This window comes from Stegostoma tigrinum, chromosome 7 (assembly GCF_030684315.1).
Source record: "Stegostoma tigrinum isolate sSteTig4 chromosome 7, sSteTig4.hap1, whole genome shotgun sequence".
In the NCBI taxonomy this organism is placed as follows: Eukaryota; Metazoa; Chordata; class Chondrichthyes; order Orectolobiformes; family Stegostomatidae; genus Stegostoma; species Stegostoma tigrinum.
The window spans coordinates 14,970,055-14,993,057 of record NC_081360.1 but is presented as its reverse complement, the minus strand read 5'-3'; the positions used below and the strand labels follow the sequence as shown (position 1 = coordinate 14,993,057).

At 47.0% G+C, this 23,003-nt stretch overlaps 1 protein-coding gene across 7 annotated transcripts in view; it reads right to left on the bottom strand.

The window, feature by feature from the left end:
* Positions 1-23,003, bottom strand: part of LOC125454098 (disintegrin and metalloproteinase domain-containing protein 23-like) — a 153,464-nt gene that overhangs the window by 34,558 nt on the left and 95,903 nt on the right. For all 7 annotated transcript variants that reach the window (XR_009445923.1, XM_048534444.2, XM_048534439.2 and 4 more), the window contains exons 15-22: positions 18,803-18,902; positions 17,503-17,574; positions 16,699-16,785; positions 11,371-11,451; positions 9,019-9,069; positions 8,512-8,575; positions 5,080-5,185; positions 631-750 (exon numbers count right to left, since the gene is read on the bottom strand). Coding sequence is in view for 6 of the 7 variants with exons in the window: in XM_048534444.2 (XP_048390401.2) it covers positions 631-750; positions 5,080-5,185; positions 8,512-8,575; positions 9,019-9,069; positions 11,371-11,451; positions 16,699-16,785; positions 17,503-17,574; positions 18,803-18,902 (681 nt within the window). In the remaining variant the exon portion in view is untranslated. The remainder of the gene's footprint in view (positions 1-630; positions 751-5,079; positions 5,186-8,511; positions 8,576-9,018; positions 9,070-11,370; positions 11,452-16,698; positions 16,786-17,502; positions 17,575-18,802; positions 18,903-23,003) is intronic.

Here is a 23,003-nt window from a genome sequence, read left to right as displayed (position 1 = left end):
ATGCATAACAACAAGGCATAACAGTGAGTCTAAGGCACTTCTCTAAGTAGAGACAGCTGTAAAGATGGAGAAGCTCTAACCTAGTATGAGGAGAGTTGTGTATCGATTAAGCGGTCAATACAGAGTTCTTGCAGATAGATTCCAACAGCAGTAGCTCAGGAAATCTCAATCACAGTGCGATGTGGTTGCAGTGGTGGTCATACACAATAAAGTCCGCAGATGAGCAATGTGCATTCATATATCACCTTTAACATTGTAAGTTTGGCAGATGAGGGGACAGCATCTTAAAAACTGCACATGCATGATTTGGGAAAATTAGCACACGTAGACTACACATGCTAACATATACACTCATGCGCACATATACCCAAAACATGCATATATATATATTTATTACATTGCAGAGAAAAAAAAACCCACTAGTTTCACAACTGCCACAGTACACAAAGAATTACCCCTGCATTTTATATACAGCATATCTATTTGGGTCCTCATTTTAAAGCTCCATCATAAATAGCACAAAAGATCAGCACAGCACCTTTTCAAATGGGCCTTTTAAATACCAAGCACTCAAAGGGTCATCCATCCCAACACTATGAACCAGAACCCATAGGCACTCTGAGCACCTACCTACAGTCCACCAGCTTTCCCTGATGGTAGAAGGAGGTGGGTGTGATCTCACCGAGGAGACGACCAATCCGTGGGACTCGGCTAACACCAGAGCACAGCAGGTAGCCGCAGAAGACATCACTGCCACAGAGAAGGTCAAAGGGTGCGGGATGTCAGGGAAGGCAGCAGTGGAGAGAGAAGAGAGAGGAAAACAAGGGCAGTTGATAAGATCACTTGATTGAGGCTCTCGACAGCTTTGGAGACACTTTCATCTTCAAGGAGTTACAGCCATAACATTGCAATCCAGCGAGTGACAGCCCACTGGCTGACAGTATCACAGTCAAGGCAACATGCAAGTAAAAAATATGATTAGTGCCCCCGCTTGGAGCAAAGTGACCGCAGTTAGCCTCGTCTGTTCACATCCTGAGCTTCTACAATCCAAAATGCAGCAGTTCCCCAGGAGAATGGTTAATGTAAAAGAGAGAAGAATCTGGTCATTTACATTCATTTCTGCAAACAGCAGCAATGTGAAAATGAGACCCCGTAAACTCAAGAGCAACATACATCCAGGTAAACAATTGCTCGACACACTATACACAGGCAATAACACACTTTCCATTCCTAGTTCACCACTTCCTATTAACAAGCCACTAGGAGCTATAGAAACAAGCCCTTTCCTTGTTTGTTTTCCCCCTTTCTTGTTGCCTCACAGATCTGGAGTAATAATCCTGAGTAATAACGCAAGAAGGGCAGTATTATCTCAGCAAACTGCTTGATACCTCACAGCCACTTCTGTTCACAATGCATCTTTGACATAATGAAAGACTCAGCAGCTGTCACCTCGCTATCCAACAGTGTCAGGAGATTAAATGCTGGTCGAGGAAGCTGGTTTCACGAAGCACATTGAAGGAGGAATACAAGTCCGAGAGTGGTGCGCGGAGAGAATTTCTGAACTCGGATCCCAGGCAATTGAAGACATGACTAAAACTGGGAATGCTTAAGAGGCTGAGTGAGAGGAGTGCAGTGACCTCAGAAGGTTACAGCAAGAGAAGGGGAACGTCCTGGAGTGATTCGGAAACAAGGATGTGAATTTTAAGGTTGATGTGATAATTAACTGGGAGCCAGAGTAGGTCAGTGAGACCAGGGAGTGATGGGCAGATAGAATTTGGTGTGAGTTAGGACACGGGCAACAGGCTTCTGAGTAATTTCAAATTTACAGAGAATTGACTGCAGGAGCCTTGCTAAGTTCTGTGGAAGTAGTTTGAGTTCTATCACATAATTCTGATGACAGCAGTGAGATTGTATGTTGTGCATGGATGATATCAGGCACAAGTAGAACCTCACCAGCCTTTCATCTCACAGCTTACAGCTTGGTGTATCTGCTGTAGGTAACTAACTACTGCTAAGATGTAGTTATGGTGCCCTCTCATTTGATGTCACAACAATATCTCCCTCAGATCTGCCAGACTGGGTGACCATAGAACCATATCGTGCAGAAAAGGTCCTTTGGCCAATAAAGAGAGGTGACAGTGTTCATGAGTTCAATTTTTTGCCATGACCTAGGCTTAAGTTGATAAGGCAATCACTAACAAATTCAATTCTATCTACCATGCCTACAAGCTGGGCATAACCAATTGCTCTTGATCACTGTGGGATTCTGCTTTAACTTAGCAATTAATTTTTTTCCTGCTTTCTCCTTTAAACATAATCTAGGGAACTCATCACCATCTCAATGGTTCACAATGATCCCAGGAATGAAAGGCTTAACGTATGAGGACCATTTGAGGAATCTGAGTACATTGGAGTTTAGAAGGATGAGGAGGTTCTAATTGAAACTTATAGAATACTGAACAGCCTAGACAGAGTGGATGTTGGGAAGATGTTTCCATTTGTGGGAGAGACTAGGACCCAAGGCATTGACTTAGAGTAAACGGAAGAGCCTTTAGACCAGGGATAAGGAGAAACCTCTTCAGCCAGACAGTAGTGAGTCAATGGAATTCATTGCACAGAAGGCTATGGAGGCCAGGTCATTGAGTATATTTAAGACAGAGATAGGAGAGTTCTTGATTGTTATGGGGATCAAAGGTTAAGGGGAGGAAGCAAGAGAATGGAGTTGTGAAACTTACCAGCTGTGATTGAATGGCAGAGCTGACTCGATGGGCTGAATGGTCTAATTTCTGCTCCTATGTCTTATGGTCAAAGTTTTTGAACCTCAGAATGATGCCACTGAGCCCACTGTGTCTGCACTAGCCCTTGGAAAGATCCAGTTAGCCCATAGCTCTGTCCCCCTGCCCAGCAATATAATTCCCTCCCCAAACAGCTGTCAAATTTCTCTTTGATAGTTATAACTGGATCTGCTTCCACCGTCCGACGGATCACCACGTTAAAACGACAAAAGATATCCTGTTTCTTATCCGCGCTCATTTTGGCAAATATGTTAAGTTGATGTCCACAGGCTAATGACCCTCCTGCCCTGGAAAAGCTTTCCTTGCTGCAGACAGTTACCTTACAGCTAACGGAACAGTGGTATCAGAAGGAAGTCCTGTTCTAACACTTGAACCACCCAGCAGCATCACTGGTCATACTCAATGAGTTGTCCTAGTCCACAGCCCACAAAACTGGGCACGCTGATGAAGGGAAACCAAAGTGGACTTGCTATGAGAACACTGCAGTTACAAGAGCAGATCAGAGGCTGGGCTTCCAGCAGTGAGTAACTTGCCTCCTGATATTTCTCCATATTTCTATTCAGCTTCTGCAACGCACACGTTAGGAATGTGAGATGGAACACTCTCCAGTTGCTTTCTTTTTAAAAGCTATTATTCTCCACAGCAATCTCCATCTACGTAACATGGACAGCAGCAGTTCAAGGAGAAGGCTCCTCACCATGTGAGGTGGCACGGTGGCTCAGAGCAACCAGGAGCCTGGGTTTGATTCCAGCCTCAGGCAACTGTCTGTGTGGAGTTTACACATTCCGATTACACCCCTTTTCCTCCGGGCGCTCCAGTTTCCTCCCACTCTCCAAAGATGTGCGGGTTGGGTAGATTGGCCATGCAAAATGCAGGGTTACAGGGATGGGGTGGGTTTGGGTGGGTGGTGCTCTTCGGAGGGTCAGTGTGGACTCGATGGGCCAAACAGCCTGTTTCCGCACTGCATGGATTCTAAGATCTTCTGATTGGTGCAGGGCTCAAGCTGGTCCAGAGACTGATGTGTAGCAGAGACAGAGTGGGGCTGTACAGCTAGAGGGAATGGCTTTCAGAGGAAATGGTAGCCAAGCATCTGTCTACCTCGTACAATACCTGGCTTCAACTCCTCCCTCCACCCACTTAGTAAAGCCTTTCACTAATATAAATCAATGAGGAAGGCACGAGAATTGAATGAAAACCCTTTATTATCGAAACAACATTAAGTTCAACAGTTCAGTCGGAACAACTGCTCACATATCCCCGCCTAGTGTTGGGGTTAAGTGCCACATTATTATTGAATCTTTCGGCAACTGGCATTACATACATACAGTACATAGAACAACACAATTACCACTGGTGCTTGGGTCCTGCTACAGCAAACTACAGTTCTGAAGCAGCAACTCTCGTACGCATTCGCCAGTAGTTCAACAACGTGGGGATAAGATGCTGCGACGAACAGCAGGATTTTTCAGGCCATGCTGGATAGACTAGATAGACTCTGGGACATCCACCAGTGCCCCTCATCCACTGTCAAGTCCTCCCTGTGGGATACAAGCTGTGTTCACAGACTGCCCTACACAGGAGCCCTCTCTACACAACGGTGGCCTGGCTACTGGGTTCAGATTTTGCTTGGAAGTATAAAAGAGTTGCACATCTCCTAGTTTTGAGATCCCACCTTAATACGAAGGCAAGCTTATCATGCTGCCAGCAATGGGCTAATCTGGGGCAAATCACTGCTGGGTGACTGTTTCCCACACAGGGAGGGGCTCTGACTCCCACTTGACCCCGATGTCAGGGTGCCAGCTCAAAACCCTACCCCCAAATTACATGCTTTACCCGCACCAAGGGTGAAATGTTAGCAGTTCCTTTCCATGCAGATGCTGCCCAGCAATTGGTGGGAGGAGGTGGGGCACATTGTTGGAAAAGCACGGCCTTAGTAATGTAACCGTAAAGTACATAAATTAAAATAAACCGTAATGTAAAGGTTAATGTAAACGCAAAGGTAGAACTTGGCAAGGCCCTGCGCAGAGTGTGGGGATCCGTGCTGGACAGCCACGATCAGCCCACTAAGACACGAGTCCTGTCCCCAGTGAGTGATGCCCTTCCAGGCCTGGACCCCATAAAAGTATCGTCAAGGTCATACGCTAAGGACATGTGACGCATCTGCTCCTCCTTCAATTCACCGCAGCCATGGCCAGAGACCCATCAGCAGGCGAATCAACAGCAGTTCTGCACGAATTCCCGGCGACTGAGCACCGTCTTTCCTTACTGACAGGTTCCTACTTACTGTTTACTGCACTGCAGCCATTTCTCACCGTCCTTCCCACAGTTCCCTTTTTCAGTCCCTTCCGTGTTGAGCTTCTCGTAGCAGAGCTTGTCTGAGCCCCTGGCCTCTGTGGATGAGAAACGCTGTCATCAATTTCGCACGCCACGCATTTATAGACCAAGCCCGGATCTATTAAAGGGGACAGGGGCATGCCGTAGACCCCTCTCCACCATCACTTTGGGTGCTAATGCTTGTCAAGGTTAAATATTGTGGACGACAGTCAACTGATTGGGCTGGGAGGCTCGTGGGTAGCCATTCAGGTTGGTAGCCATTCCCCTGAGACAGTCGACCCAATCAGAAGAAGAAACAGCTCAGCAGCGCCACTGTGAATGATGGCTGTTACTGGGGCTGCACCTGGAGGTTCCCTGAAGTGTTGTCAGGGAGGTCCATGTATGGGCTGGAAGCTGAGGTGGGGTAGATGTCATTATATTTCTCAAGGGGGAGGAAGCAGCAATAGAAATGGGAGGCCCCACATAGCCTCTCACCAAACCCAATCCAAGCGTTCATGGTGGAGGCAGGGGCAAGCAGAGATTACAAAGTGGCCCGCTCAGTGACACAGTTGCAGGGAAAATAGCTTCAAATGCAGGAAGAAGCCTCTGACTGTCCAATGAAGTAGCTAAATTGCAGACAGGTAATCTGGAGCCCTCTTCTGCTCCCAGTAAAATAACATGGCAGAGAGAAGGCATTGAGCACCCCAGGTGACAAAGGGCTGAATAGCCTTACTCCTGCTCCTATCTACTACATTTTTTCATGTTTATCTGCGCAGATGATCAACAGCAAGAGTGTACTTTGACAATTCCCTAAATGAAGTGTCAGGTCAGGCGTCACCGCAGTTCAGCGAGGACCGGTGTGATTATTCTCGGCCTGTAGGTCCACTGTACTGTTTAGAAAATAACATTTTGAGCCGTGGCGTCTGTACACAACCTCCAAATAGTAATTGTGATCACTTGACTCTGTGAGACGACTATGTTTTCAAATGGTCTCTTTTAATTTGAGATAAAACAGAATGGTGTGTTGTGAAGTTGCACTGAACTCTGCCTGGAGCTAGGCCTATGCGATTTGTTAGCCATGGGAGATACAGCTCCCAGGACTAATCTCTGATGATGGTCAGGCAGTGAGCTTTAAAACCCGGTCTCAAAGGAGAAGGGAGCTGAGGGCTGATGTTGCAGAAGTTTATAAAGTCATGAGGGGCATGGGTAGGGTGAGTGGTCAAGGTGATTTTCCCCCCGGAGCCCAAAACTGGAGGGCATAGGTTTAAAGTGACAAGGAAAAAATTTTTAAAAACCTAAGGGGCAAAATTTTCATGCAGACGGTGGTATATGTGTGGGATAAGCTGCCAGAGGAAGTGATGGAGGCTGATACAATTACAACATTTAAAAGGCAGCTGGATGTGTACATGAACAGTAAGGATGTGAGTTTGCTCGCTGAGCTGGAAGGTTAGTTTTCAGACGTTTCGTCAGCATACTAGGTAACATCATCAGTGAGCCTCTGACGAAGCGCTGGTGTTATGTCCCGCTTTCTATTTATCTGGTTAGGTTTCCTTGGGTTGGTGATGTCATTTCCTGCATTGGTGATGTCATTTCCTGTTCTTTTTCTCAGGGGATGGTAGATTGGCTCCAAATCAATGTGTTTGTTGATGGAGTTCCGGTTGGATTCCATGCTTCTAGGAATTCTCGTGCGTGTCTCTGTTTGGCTTGTCCTAGGATGGATGTGTTGTCCCAATCAAAGTAGTGTCCTTCCACATCTGTATGTAAGGATACGAGTGATAGTGGGTCATGTCGTTTTGTGGCCAGTTGATGTTCATGTATTCTGGTGGCTAGCTTTCTGTCAGTTTGTCCAATGTAGTGTTTGTCACAGTTCTTGCCAGGTATTTTGTAGATGACGTTCGTTTTATTTGTTGTCTGTATAGGGTCTTTTAAGTTCATTAGCTGCTGTTTTAGTGTGTTGGTGGGTTTGTGGGCTACCCTGATGCCAAGAGGTCCGAGTAGTCTGGCAGTCATTTCGGAAATGTCTTTGATGTAGGGGAGAGTGGTTATGGTTTCTGAGCCCGTTTTGTCTGTTTGTTTGGGTTTATTGCTGAGGAATCGGCAGACTGTGTTCATAGGGTACCAATTCTTTTGAATATGCTGTATAGGTGTTTCCTGTTCTTTTTCTCAGGGGATGGTCGAGTGGCTCCAAATCAATGTGTTTGTTGATGGAGTTCCGGTTGGAATGCCATGCTTCTAGGAATTCTCGTGCGTGTCTCTGTTTGGCTTGTCCTAGGATGGATGTGTTGTCCCAATCAAAGTGGTGTCCTTCCTCATCTGTATGTAAGGATACGAAATGACATCACCAACCCAAGGAAACCTAACCAGATAAATAGAAAGCGGGACATAACACCAGCGCTTCGTTGGAGGCTCACTGATGATGTTACCTAGTATGGTGACGAAACGTCTGAAAACGAACCTTCCAGCTCAGCGAGCAAACTCACATCCAGAACCTCAACCTGAGCTACAAATCTTCTCAAAATGAACAGTAAGGGTATAGGCAGGTACAGGCCAAATGCTGGCAAACGGGACTACATTAATTTGGGATATCTGGTTAGCATGGATGAGTTGGATTGAAGGGTCTACTTCCATGCTGTACATCTCTATGACTGACTGAGAGCTGGGGAACAATACCCATGACAGGTCCTGCTATATCTAGCAGAGAAAGAGTACTGTTTTAGGGTTAACCACCAAGAGATTTCTAGGAAACAAGGATTGTAACATGCTGGAGACCACAGAGCCACAAATGGAACCTTACAAAGTTTACGCCCGAAGTGCTGAGCGAGGGCAACTTTGTTTAAAAGGATAGAGGACAGCTCTGAGTGAAGAAAACAGAGAAAATTCTGCAGAGATAACGGGAACTGCAGATGCTGGAGAATCCGAGATAACAAAGTGTGGAGCTGGATGAACACAGCAGGCCAAGCAGCATCTCAGGAGCACAAAAGCTGACGTTTCGGCCCTAGACCCTTCATCAGAAAAGGGGGATGTGGAGAGGGTTCTGGAATAAATAGGGAGAGAGGGGCCAGCGGACCGAAGATGGATCTGGAGCAGCCCTGGACATTAGCTCAGGATTATGTGTCAACTCAGAGTGTTGAGCAACATATAAACACGGCATAATGTTATTGATCAGAAGACAAGGCAGAGAATTTTATTTTGTATTTTAGTGTATTATTGATTTTGACTAATATTGATTTTGGTTGGTTTGTTGCAGTCAAAGTCTTGGAACGTGAAATCTTGTCATGTGAAACCTTGTATAGGTCAGCGGGAAATTTGAGTTTTGTTTTAAAGGCTATCAGTCTTTCTACTGAGTGAGATGGCAGGTGGAGGGGGGTAAGCACCAACACTGTACGGCATATGGTTCACTTACTTGAGCCCCAGATCAGTTTGCACTGGTTGTCCCTTGTTTTGCATTCACCACTGAAGCATCGGCCCTGCAAGATGAAAAACAGTCATGGTCAATTTAGCCCCTGAATCACAGAATCCTTAAGGCGTGGACACAGGCCATTCAGTCCACATCAGTCCTCCAAAAAGCATCCCACCCAGACCCAGCCCATCCCTGTAACCCTACATGTCCCACGGCTAACCCATCTGGCCTACATGTCCCTGGACACTATGGGACAATTTAGCATGGCCAATCCACCTAACCTGCACATCTGGTGGGAGAAAACCAGAGCACCCAGAGGAAACCCACACAGACACAGGGAGAATGTGCAAGTTCCGCATAGGCAGTCGCCCGAGGGTGGAACCAAACCTGGGTCCCTGGCGCCCTGAGGCAGCTGTGCTAACCACTGAGCCACCCCAAAAGCAGGGGACACCACCTGTTCTAGAATCACTCCCCAGCAGGAGGCTGTATGAAGGACTAACATGCACCCACCTGGTTAAGGTCGCAGGTATATCCATCCTGTTTGTGAAGGTTAGGTGGGCACTGGGGGGGAAGAAAGAAACATGATTAAACGTGGTAATTGCATCGGGGTGTATGGTACAGAAACAGGCCATGTGGCCCAACCAATCCATGCTAGCAGCTTGCACCACACTTAAGGGGCATCCCACCTGATTCTGTCAATGCTTCAGGTCCATAACCTTTCATGGGAACTGCAACAGGTGCAGAGCCAAGGATAAAGAGGGCAGGAAAAGTACAACAAGAGAGGCAGAGGGCAGGAAAAATTATAGGGATAAAGGTTCAAGGCAAATGACACAATTAAAGAAACAAAAGGTGGGCCGGGGGGGAGGTGTGAGTGTTGGCAGGAGCACAAGGACAGCATCATGAAATTCCTAAATCCTAAGATATAAAGCTGTAAGATTCAGGAACAGAATGAGGCTACTCTGCCCATCGAGTCTGCTCTGCCATTCAATCATGGCTGACACATTTCTCAACCCCATTTTCCTGACTTCCTCCTGTAACCCTCTTCCACAGCGTATTGCCGTTGGGGGGGGGGTCCCCAGAGGAATGGGACACCAAGCGCAAACCACCCCCCACCTCCATCATGTGTCAATGTGCAATCCCCTAAACCCCACTGCATTTTTCACTCCTCGCAGCTCTGGCACAGCCCCTGCCTACTGCTACGAAGTGCCAACACCAGAGAGAAGTCTGAAGTTGCTAAAGTCAACAGTCAGGCCAGACAATGTGCCCAGTGGAAAGACGCAGAGATGTTAGATTCACATGTAGACAGGATGGTGAAGAAAGCATTTGATACTCCTGCCTTTATTGGTCAGTGCATTGAGTATAGGAGTTGGGAGGTCATGTTGTGGCTGTACAGGGCATTGATTTGGCTATTTTTGGAATACTGCATTCAATTCTGGCCTCCCTCCTACAGGAAGGATGTTGTGAAACTCAAAAGGGTTCAGAAAAGATTTACAACCATTTTGCCAGGGTTGGAGGGTTTGAGCTGTAGGGAGAGTCCGAATAGGCTGGGGCTGTTTTCCCTGGAGTGTCAGAGGCTGAGGGGTAACATTATAGAGATTTATAAAATCATCAGGGCATGGATCGGGTGAATAGCCAAGGTCTTTTCCCCAGGTTACAGGGAGTCCAAAACTAGAGGCCGTAGGTTTAAGGTGATATGGAAAAGATTTAAAAGGGGCAACTTTTTCATGCAGAGGGTGGTGCGTGTATGGAGAGGAGAGAACTGCCAGAGGAAGTGGTGGAGGCTAGCACAATTATGACATTTAAAAGACATCTGGATGGGTACATAAATAGGAACGGTTTAGAGGGATATGGGCCAAACGCTAGCAAATGGGACTAGATTTATCTAGGACATCTGGTTGGAATGAACGTATGGGACCAAAGGGTCTGTTTCCATTTGTACATCTCTATGACTCTAAGACTGTATTGATTTTCAAAGGGATGGCGTAGCAGGCCGAGGGTGGAGATGGCGGAGTTGGAGCAGAACGGCAAACCGGGGCAAGCAGGCAGCTGGAAGCTCAGGGTCCCTTTTGCAGACAGATCAGGGCCATGTGAGTCACTTCTTATTGACGTTACGCCACATAAATCGGACTTGACTTTGCAGTGATCTGTCCCCAAGGTCCTTGTGAAGCACAGCAGGACCAAACAGAGTCAGGGGCCTTTCTTGTAAGATGCCACAAGAGACTGGAAGGCAAACTGGAAGCAGAATGACACCTGGATTGAAAAGGTTGAAACGTGAAGATAGCTCAACATGGGATGATGTCAGGACGAATTTCTTCACACAAAGGATGCTGGAAATCTCAAAGTCTCCCTATCGGTCAAATGGTGGGGGGCCAATTTACAATATTCTAAACCGAAAGGGGTCGCTTGGGCAAAGCAATTAAGGGAAATAGATCCAAGGCACAGTAATGAAGCAAGAATGTGAATATGGTTTGGAAAAATCGTAGATAAATGTTGAATCATCTTGTGTATACACTCCCTCCTTAATTGTTGATTGAGGCATTAAAGAGCAAAAAACTGGGATGGAGCCAGGTTTCCCCGACTTCTGGTCTCTGCAGTTTTGAACCTTCAGGAAGGCCTCAGGCCTCAGTAATTCCTAAAGGGCTCCTTTTCACCAGCTATTTAATGGGCCTGGGCAAGGTGGACCTTATTGGGGTCAGATCTTACTGAGATGGCCTCATGAAGTAACCCAGATCTCCAATCACCAGCAATTTGGGATATGGGTCTACTCTGAGGTGAGATGTCGCTAAGGGATTGGCGGCCTACCCATTGATCCCCACCCCTCAAAGAACTTTTGTGTATTTTGATAGCGCGGATTATACAAACCTGCCCGGAGTCTCCTGTGCAGTACTCCGCTATATCACAATCATTCACCGCATCCCGACAGTCGTATCCTCGTTTTAGGAACTGCGTGTAAGAACAGAGGGTGTTACTGGACTTTCACCTTTCCAGCCCTTCACTTCACTTCAAAAGGATTTGTCAGGTCATTGCTCTTTATGCAGAGCTTGCTGTACACCAACTACATATCAAACACTCTCTTCTGATTGCACACTAATTTTGTGATGCCTGAGGTCACATAAGGCTCTCTGTAAATCTAATTGGCCTGCCTGCCCATCTTTCACCATCTCAGCAGCTTTGACGGATCCATGGTATGGTCTTAGAGATTAGGGACCAGATTTTTGCAACAGGATAGGAACTCTGCTCCCTGGATCAGTTCCACGTCCCGGCGCCACATTGGATGAACTGGCACTTCACAAACTTCCCTGAACAAGGCCCCTAACTGTGCCAGAAGCAGTTCTGGTGCTGAGCTAGTATCCCATTAGGAATGGCACCTGCCTTTTTTTCAGTCAGCCTATCAATCTCTCCTTTCAGAAGCGAGTGGGATGCCAATGATCGCTCCACTCGCCCTCACTAGTAAACACACAGCACATCCCAGGGGGGCATCGGAAAATTGATATGCCAGCTGCGAATGTGAGGTTCAAACTATCGCTGAACCCAAAGAATCTCTGTCCCCACCGGGGATTGGTAATGCAGTACAGGTCCATATTTCTGTATCCTTCCATTGCATAGGGGTTCGCTGCAAACAGTTTCATCACGTATGCAGCTAGAGTTCATGCACTTGTAGTGATTGTAACCTCACAGAATATGAGTCCCCCGACTGTTAATGTGGTCCCACGAGGGAGCCCTGACTGACAGACACAGGTTACCTGACTCTGAATGAGGGAGCACTAAAGTCGAGGACTGTTCATGCGTAAATAAGGGGTGACTTGGTGACAGGGTACTGGCCTCTGTGGAGTTATCTCACGCACTGTTTCCTTGTTAACTGTCTGTTAGCAGTGCCAGTATGTTTTCAGCTGCCTGGGATCCTAAGCTGTGAAGTTCGCCTCTCTGAAAACTTTCCACCTCTTTACCTGTGCTGGCTCTTCTCAGATGCACCTGAGAAACCCACCCCCTTTTTTTCAATCGTCTCAAAATCTCCTCAGGCGGCCCCATGCCAAATTCTGCCTGGTAATGCTTTCTTGTGAAATGCTTCAGTGTGCTATGGATAATATGCAACTGTAAGCTGCTGTTGTCTGTCAATTTGCTAACTGAGTCACAATTCCCAGCTAACAATGATTTCTTACATTTAAAGGAAAGATGGTCTTGCATTAATGGAGTGTCTTTCATACCCAAAAGAGGTTCTAGAACATTCCACGACCAAGCAAAGTGAACTTAATGGGGTTATACAACAGGGAATGGCTGAATTCCTCCTGGTATAGTCCATGGTCCTGGAATTATCTAAGACTGGAAAGATCGCACGTGAAGCCACTATACCTACACTGTAAGTGGGCTGACAGACCACATCAATCATAGTTAGCAGGGTAGGCCAGGGACACAAAACAGTGATGAGTCACCATCCTGCACAGCTCCGAATTTGGCTCAGAAAACATCTTACAGTTTGAGAATGTCAGAAATTGTATGACACCAGGTTATAATCCAACTGGTTTATTTGGCAACACGGGCTTTCGGAGCCTCAGTCCTTCTTCAGCTGTTGGTGAGACAGACAATATCAGACATAGAATATATAAGTATAAGATTAAAGGTTCACACCATTGGTGAGGATGTACTGAACAAACCTAAAGATGCTGTTAAATCTTTAACCAGTTAGAAGGTTTTAACTGATTAATATGTCTACGTAAATCCCCGAATCCCTTTCAAGTAACAGTCCTGAGAGAGCTAAAGGTTTTATCAGTGCAAAGAAGAGGTGACATTTTAGGTCAGACAATGAATGTTAGGTGTGAGGCCTTGTTTCACATCTGTTTGCATTTTAGTTTGGAGTCAGACTGGTTTTATTTCTAATGTAAGAATTTATAAAAAACACTGTATTGACTGACTTTCTGTAAATTGTGTGCTTTTTGAACAAAATAAAATATATCCGCAAATATAAATTCACCCCGTATGTTCACCGGCATGTGTGTGAGGGGGTAGAGAGTGTGCGCGCATGTGTGAAGGTGGAGAAAGAGTGTGTGAGAGTGTGAGGTGGGGGTAGAGAGAGCGTGTGTGTGAGTGTGTGGGGCGGGGGGGGGGGGGGGGGGTGATGAGACAGTGTGTGTGAGAAGGGGTTCTCGCAGCAGACACAGAGGAATTTGTCAGACGAGTGAGGTTTCAGGAATTCTTCCAAGATGTCAGCTTTGAGCCCAATGAGACAACCAACGAACAGGATCAGTCGACAGAGAGATCCACGGTGAGGAGCTGTGGAAGCAGGCAAAGAGGGAATTGAGTTGAATTGGACCCCTCCAGAGGGCCACTGCCCAGGGCTTGACACGAATGCTCAAGGCAGAGAATGTGTGAACGCCAGATTTGTCAGCCACACTCAAGGTAATGCAGAATGTCACCCAGGCACAACGACCCACCACCCGTACTCTCAAGGCCAATTGCAACATCGTCGCCAAACTAGCAGAAAAAGGAGGAGCCATCATCATACAGAATGGAACAGACTACTGCAAGGAAGTCTACTGACAGCTGAACAAGCAGGAACACTACAGACAACTACCTGCTGATCCAAACAAAGAACACACCCATCAACTGAACAGACTGGTCAAGACTGTTGATCCAATCCTTCAGAGTACCCTACACACACTCATCCCACATACTTCTACATCGGGGACTTCTACTGCCTTCCAAAAATACACCAAATCTACGCACTCAGATGGGCACTGTATCAAGTAATGGGACCCTGTGTGAGGATCTCTCTGGCTATGTCAAGGGCATCTGACAAGGAACCCCCAACTTCTGTCGAAACACTACGGACTTCTTACAGAAACTCTGCATCCATGCGCCAGTTGAATGGGGACATCCCTCATCACATTGGATGTTCCAGTGCTCTGCACCAGCATCCCCCATGACAACAGCATCGCTGCAATTGCCACAGTATTCAGCACGCCCAACTACCGATTTCCAGATGCAATCCTACAACTCATCCACTTCGTTCTTGGCCACAATGTCTTCACCTTCGACAGCCAGTTCTTTATTCAGACACAAGGAACAGCCAAGGGGACCAGAGTTGCTCCACAGTATGACAATGTTTTCATGCACAGGTTCAAACAACACTTCTTTGTTGCACAGAACCTCCAAACAACATTACATAACCAGATACATTGATGACATTTTCTTCCTTTGGTCTCATGGTGAGGAATCACTGAGACAACTACATAGCGATCTCAACAAGTTTCATCCCACCATCAGACTTACCGTAGACTACTCTTCGGAATCAGCCTCATTCTTGGACAGGCATCTTCATCAAGGACAGACACCTCGGTACCTCACACTACCACATGCCTACGGATAACCTCATGATGCTGCACTTCTCTAGCTTCCACCCTAAACATATTAAAACAACGATCCCCTACGGACAAGTCCTATGCACACACAGGGTCTGTTTGGATGAGGGGGAATGCAACGGACACTTTAAGGTGAAGGACACCCTCGTAAGAACAAGATACAATGCTCAACTCATCGATCGCCAGCTCCAAAGTGTCATAGTGAAGAACCGTAATGACCTCAGAAGACAGACACGAGAAACATCCTATAGGGTACCCTTTGTCGTCTGGTATTTCCTGGGAGCGGAGAAACTATGTCATGTTCTTCACAGCCTTCAACACGCTATCAATACGATGAGCACCTCACTACGATCTTACCCACGCCTCCACTTCTCACCTTCACACAACCACCAAACCTTAAACAGACCATTGTTCGCAGCAAACTACCCAGCCTTCAGGACACCACTGACCATGACACCATACAACCCTGAGACAGTAGAAATTCTGAAGAAGGGTCCAAACCTGAAACATCAGCCTTCCTCCTCCTCTGATGCTGCTTGGCCTGCTGTGTTCATCCAGCTCTACGCCTTGTTATATACTATACAATCCTATCTAGGCAATCTCTGCAAGACATGTCAGATCTTCAACACAGATACTACCATCACACATGGGAACACCACCCACCATGTGCACGGCAGATACTCATGTGACTTGGCCAACGTTGTCCATCTCATACTCTGCAGGCAAGGACGCCCCAAGGCATGGTACATTGGTGAAACCATGCAGACACTATGACAATGGATGAACGGACACCGTGCAACAATTGCCAGACAGGAATGTTCCCTCCCAGTGGGGGAGTACTTCAGTGGTCAAGGACATTCGGCCTCAGATCTTTGGGTAAACATCCTCCAAGGCGGACTTTAGGATACACGTAACAACACAGAGTCACCAAGCAGAGGCTGATAGCCAAGTTCAGTACCCATGAGGATGGCCTCGACTGGGATCTTGGCTTCGTGTCACACTACAGATGACCCCACCACACTGTACACTCTCACACAAGCATGCGCGCGCACACAAACACGCACACACACTCCCCCCCTCCATGTCACACACACTGTCTCCCGCACAACTCTCACTCTCTTCCCCTCCCTCCGTCACACACACACGTACATACGCGTGCATCTATGGCAAATTTATATTTGCGGGTACATTTTACCTTGTTCAAAAAACACACAATTTATAGACAGCCAGTCAACATGGTGTTTTATAACTCCCACTTTAGAAATAAAGCCAGTTTGACTCCAAACTAAAACACTAACAAATTCTAAACAAGACCTCACATCTAACATGCATTGTCTGACCAAAAATGTCACCTCCTTCTTACATAGATAAAGCCTTTAGTTCTCACAGGACAGGGACTCAAAAGGAATTTGGGGATTTACATATACATATTAATCAATTAAAACCTTCTAAATGATTAAAGATTTAACAGCATCTAAGATTTGTTTAGTGCATCCTCATCAATGGTGTGAACCTTTGATCTTTTACTTATAAATTCTATGTCTGATACTATCTCTGTCTCACACCTGAAGGAGGGCTGAGGGTCCAAAAACCTATGTTTCCAAATAATCCCGTTGGGCTATAACCTGGTGTCGTGAGATTTCTGACCTTGTCCACCCGCTGTCTAACACCGGCACCTCCACATCACAGTCTGAGAATGAGCCGTGAGACTGTTGTCTTGCCCACCACAAGCTGCATTGGTGAGCAGACTGGTTTATAGAGATACCCTGTGGAAATTATAGCACTGGCCACAAGCAGAGTTATAACGAAGCCTCATGGCGCCGGCATAAGTTACCTGGCATGTGTAATTGCAGCAAGGTCCGTCACTGCAGTGGGCACCATTGGCAAGGGAACACTTCTTACAGCAGCTCCCGAAGCATTCCTGGGGAAGGAATAGAGGATCATCCACGATATTCACACACAGAAGCTACAGCATGGATACATACAGGCCATGCAGCACAGCTAGTGTTTGCGCTCCCCATGGGCCTTCTCCTAATCTAGCTCACCACATCAATATCATCTCCTGTTTTTATCTCCTTCACGGACTGGTCCAGACTCCCTTTGAACGTTATTCCTGACTGCACGCTGCCATTCGAGGGAGCTGTCCCTCCATTCCAGATGGACATTGACTCGGGGTCAGCAGTTCGTGCTGCGTATCTTCACAGGAACAAATGCATCGATTCTCGACGCACAGGTCTCTAGGCGCAGCACCGAGATGATGTCAGGGCTCAAACTGCAGCCTGTCCACAATTCTAGAACAAGACTGTCCCATGTAACCCTGAATCAGAGCATCCTCTGGCAGGGAAGCATCAACACGCTCGGCTCCATACTTTCGTTAGACTCAGAGGATGTTTGAGATTCCTTGCAGCCCACTTCCTTACGTCGCCAGGCCGAGCTAGCGTCCGGATCCTGCTCCCTTACCTTGCCCCCCCGCCCAGTGACTGTCCCACGGGACAGTTACAAGTACACACCTACCCGCTGGCTGATCACTGACCTGGCCAATTCTTTCGCTGCCGAGCCAAGGCACAGCCACACCGAACAGCGGCAGGGGTGGAGGCATGCAAAAAGCAGGCAGAGAAAGTTTACAGTCCAAGCTTACCACTCGCAGTCCGCAGTCGCACTCCTCACCAGATTCCACATATCCATTTCCACACTCCGTGGTCTCAAACAGCTGGAAAGGAACAGAGAGCGGGAGTGAGTCGCACACCAGTGAGAGGTGAGAGAAGTAAAACTGGGCCTCTAGCTCTGGTTAAAGCCTGGGGTTGAGGTGGGAGGGGTGGGGCGGCGCAGACTGAATGCCCAGAAGCTTGAAACATGGAATGCAATTCAATCCCACCCAGAGTCCCAAGTGTCCCAAGCAGATCTTTTGCATATGCTGTGTGGGTGTGACCGGGGCAGTTCCTGGGTGAGCATGGGAATTCCTGCCTTGGCATCCTCGAGACCAAGCACTGGAATACTTATCAGCTGAGAGCTGCGGCCCTGGAATTATAAGGCCACTGACTCCAGAGTAAATTGATCAGAGCAAGGCAATCAACATTGCCTCCTATTGGTGTAGAAGACTCCAATTGGTCTACTTGGGGAGGATTAGCTGCCCATCATCCAGCCTCTTGGCAAATGGATTGAGGCTAACTCAATCTAACATCTGAAGTAACGTGAAGGGAAATTAGTCCCAAAAACAACTGACCCCGGCTTTAACAGCTTGGAGGAAACAAAAGATTTCAGTAAATGGCGGAGCAGACTCGATGGCCCAATGCGGGGTGGCTGGGAACAGGCAGTGGCCTAGAGGTATTATCACTGAACTGTTAATCCAAAGACACAGATAATGTTCTGGGGACCCGCGTTCGAATCTCACCAGGGCAGATGGTAGAATTTGAATTCAATAAAAAAGAAAATATGCATTTAAGTGTCGAACCATGATGCCATTGTCAATTGTCAGAAAAGCTATCCGGTTCACTAATGTCCTTCAGGGAAGGAAACTGGCATCCTTGCCTGGTCTGGCCTACATGTGACTCCAGACTCATGGCAATATGATTGACTCTTAAATCCCCTCTGAGTAATTAGCGATGGGCAATGAACACTGGCCTAGCCAATGATGCCCTCATCCCATGAATGAATATTTCAGCAGCCTATTTCTGCTCTTACATCTTGTGCTCTTGAGACAGATTGAAACACAAGACTACCAACAAAATTCAGTGTGAGAACAAACGAATGCAATGCAGGAATCTGAAAGCTTGAGACGGGTTGTTTAGATCACTCCAGAGGCTTCCTGGCTCACGATCTTGACCCTGCATCGTGAGTGAGCGTTGGTGCCTGTGTTAAATTAAAATTCTGACGAGGACGTAAACCGATACTCACGGGCACTGACAGAGCTCTGCCCGTTTCGAAGAAGTAAGTCCTACCTTTGTCGGCCTGTTGAAGAGGCAGGCTCCTCCACCCCTCTGTAGAAACTCTTTGTATTCCATAATACTGCACTTGGAGAACGTGTGGGGATGGTAGAACCTGCAGTGGGCCGTAGTTACAGTGGAGGTGAGAACTCAGACAAACCAAGGCCAATCCAACTCAACCCAACCAAATAAATGAGACAGAGCAGTCAATCCATACCAGTTTGATGCCCCAATTCAGGAAACTAAACCTTGACCTAATTTGACCAATGTCAACTCAATGCAGTAAAACTCAGCTCCCAGCACAGAAAACCAAAGCCAACTCTAACCAATAGAGAAATAGAACTAACCAGAAATGGAGTTGGAGCCTAAAACTCACAATCCACATTTAGCTCAAAACAACATACGAGAACAGCTACACAACTGGACTGCACTCTCGCAGAGACAACTGTTCCTCTAGCGTTCAATCACCTCAACTATTGGTCACTATGTCAAAAGGCAGCCAACAGACTGGATCCTGCATTTACTTGGATGCCTACAGATCTGACAGTTAGACTGTGAAAGTCACCTTTAATGCAATAAAACTGTCCCAAGGCACTCGATCCAAACATGATAAAACAAATTATAGAATCCCTAGAGTGTGGAAGCAGGCCATTCGGCCCGAGTCCACAATGACCCTCCAAATAGCATCCCACCCAGAGTCACCTCCCTACCCTATCCCTTAGACAGAAGTCCACATTGAGACTACAGATTTCATACAAAGCTGATAGACTGCATTTTTTAAAAATTAAGAGCCATTGCAGAAATGCAAAATAATAGCAGCTGGACAAAACAAACATAAACATGCAAAAATACAAGTACATATCATGACTGGATAAATCACTGCTCGTCAAACAGATGGTGTTGAATGAAAGGGACTAACATTTGTATTGTACATTAGTAACCACAGGATTTCCCAAGTAATTCTACAACCAGGTACATTTGAAATGTGGTTGCTGCTGTAATGTAGGAAACAAGACAGCCAATTTGCACACAGCAAGATCCCACAAACAGCAAGGTGATAACGGCCAGATAACCTGATTTGGTGTCATTTGTGAACTAAATTCTCTCCAGGGCACCAAGGAGGACTCTTGTGAAAAATAACAGCATGCAATGTTTTTCATCCACCTGCGCGGGCACTCGGCCACTCAGTTTAATACTTCACCCGAAACGTTACACCTCAGATTGTGCAGCACTATCTCAGTATGACATTGTGGGGCTAGATCATGGGTTCAAAAACAACTTGCATTTTGTTTCGAATAATGCTCTTACTGCAACGAAACAGTTGGCGATACATAACAGAAGTGATAAGCAGACGTATAAACAGCCCTGAGGTACTCAAAGTGATGTTAGAACAAATAACCAATTGTTAGGTTGAAGTGAACATCATCAAGGGGAGAGAGAGATAGAAGGTTGGAGAAGTTTAAGAAGGGACTTCTAGTGTTGAGCACCTGGGACACCAAAGGCAAGCCCACCAACAGTTGAGCAATTAATATTGGAGACGTGCAACAGGATCAAATAAAGGGACCACAGAGACTTTGGCAAAGTTGGGAGAGGAGCAGGACAGTTCGGGATGAAATCAAGGTCACAGAAGATGCAAGATGGTGCTGCAATCAGGATAGCATTGAAATAATCAGGTCTCAGGAGTGAGAAAGGCTTTGGGGCAGAGCATGAACTGATGGAAAGACGCCTCATTTGAAGAAGAGTTATACCAGATTTCAAACGTCAACTCTTGTTTCTTTCCCCACAGATGCTGCCACAGAAACCTGCTGAGAAATACTCCGGCATTTTCTGTGCTTGTTTCAGATTTCCAGCAAGTGTAATGTTTTGCTTTCTTCAGAGACTGGGTTCACTGCTGTGAGTAACTCAACTCCTGACTCTCCACAGCCTGCCCAGCCTCTACGATACACAAGTCAGGAGTGCGATGGAGTACTAAATAAAAACCAAAAGAACTTCAGGTGCTGTAAATCAGGAACAAAAGCAAAGTTGCTGGAAAAGCTCAGCAGGTCTGGCAGCATCTGTGGAGGAGAAAACAGAGTTAACGTTTCAGGTCTGGTGACCCTTCCTCAGAACGCTCCCCACTTGCCTGGATGAGTGCAGCCCCAACAACATTCAAGAATCTTGACCACCATCCAGGACAAAGCAGACTGCTTGACTGGCACATCATCCACAAACATTCACTCCCTCCACCTCCGATGCTCAGTGGCAGCGGTGTGTACTATCTGAAGGATGCACTGCGGAAATTCACCAAAGATCCTCAAACACCACTATCCAAACCCACGGCCACTTCCATCTTGAAAGGCAAGGGCAGCAGACACATGGGAACACCACCGCCTGCAAGTTCCCCTCCAGGCCACTCACCATCCCGACTTGGAAATATATTGGCATTTCTTCACCGATAATGCCAGAAATATCAACAACAGCCAACGTGCCACCTGCCTTCCTGACCGCTTGCTGCATGCTCGCTTTCAGTGACCAGGGTACAAGGGCGCCTGGGTCCCTTTACACATCAATATTTCCCAACCTATCACCATTTAAACAATACTTCAGCACAAATTCAATTCTGATAATCCAGGGCAGTGCTGAGGGAATACTGTTCGAAGTGGCTGTGTTGTTGGCGGTGGGGGCTCATCAGCCTTTTCTTGCAACATAAAGGATTCTGTGATACCATTAGGGAGAAAAGCAAGGGAATTATTCCTGGCGACGTGGCCAAGTCAATGTCATGGAAACAAATCATTGGGTCGTTATCACATTGCATTTGAGGGAGCTTGCCCCTCACTGTGTGCAAACTACACCCAGCAGAAACGAAAGGTGCCATGTATAAATGTGAATCTTTTTTCTGTTTCTCCCCTCAGAACTCAGGAGACGCCCCTTTCCCCAGGCAGCAACGGGAGCGCAATGTCTGCCACCACAGCAAGTGGTTGAAGTGGAGAGCGTCAAGGCGTTCCAAAGAATTCTGGATGAATACAAAGAGATGAAAGGAAGAGCTGGTCACTTGATGGGCTGAGGGTACGAGAAGGTGGGGGCAGAGAGTTGAGTGGACAAACTGGCATGGGCAGCTGGGCCGAACAGCCTCTTCCCGTGCCGAAAATTGGGTGTACTTCTCCTACTGAAACATATGGATAGAGGAAGAGAAGAAGGTTCCTATTCTGAAGCATGACAGGCAATTGCTACTCAATAGCCAGGCTCCACTCACGAGAATAACTGAGGTTGGGTATGGGCTAGGCTAGAGGAACCTCGAGAAGCTGATCCTGAGTAAATCTCCTCTTCTTGGGAGAAGGCCTGATCAGACTGTGGAGGGGAGGTTGAGAGCGGTGGGGGGGGGGTGGTGGAGAGATGGTGGGTGTTGGGTAGCGGGGCAAGGACTTGGTAGATTTCTGGCTATTTTTGAATGCATTAGCAAACAAAAGGGTTTGCGTGGGGCATGTCTTAAAATGTAAAGTAAGCTCCTCAGAGATCGAGAGATAACACGGTGTGAAGCCGGATGAAAAAAGCAGGTCAAGCAGCATCAGAGGAGCAGGAAAGTTGACGTTTCGGGTCGAGATTTTCTTTTTCAAACGACTGTAGTTAAAGTGCACTTGTAGCCACCTCACGGACTCAGGGCCGAGTCATTAAAATAACCTGTGGAGAGCGGGCGAGATGCTTTATAATTCCAATGAATAGGCTCCGCTTGTAACAGAGGCAAAGCCGAGAGACCTAAGTGCCCACGCTGTGCTCTGAAGTGGCCCAGGGACACAAGCACACACTGTGCAATTTTGAAAGGCAAGTTCCAGCTAAACAAAAGGATTGTTTTGTCCCTGTGGAGCTAGTCACCTGAAACCCTTAATTCCCTCCGACAATTACCAGCACTGCAGACCAACCACTTTCCATCTTCCATCTGCAGCCAAGATCCTATCAAAGGGGCACGTTATGAAGGCTGCTCTGCACGGCAGCCAGCACACACAAGTGTGCTCTGCTTTCAAGATCAACTCGATCCCCTTTTGCTCCTCTACAGTTCCATAGACAACCCAGAACTCACCAGATACGTGCCCAAGGGGGGAATGGGTCATGCACCTACCCTACATCCTAATTCACCCTCAAATCTCCCACTGCAACCCCCAATCCCAAACCCGTCATGCACTCCACTCCCTTTCCCCCAATTAACGCCCATCTTTGCCCCCAACAATCTCCAGTTCATCCT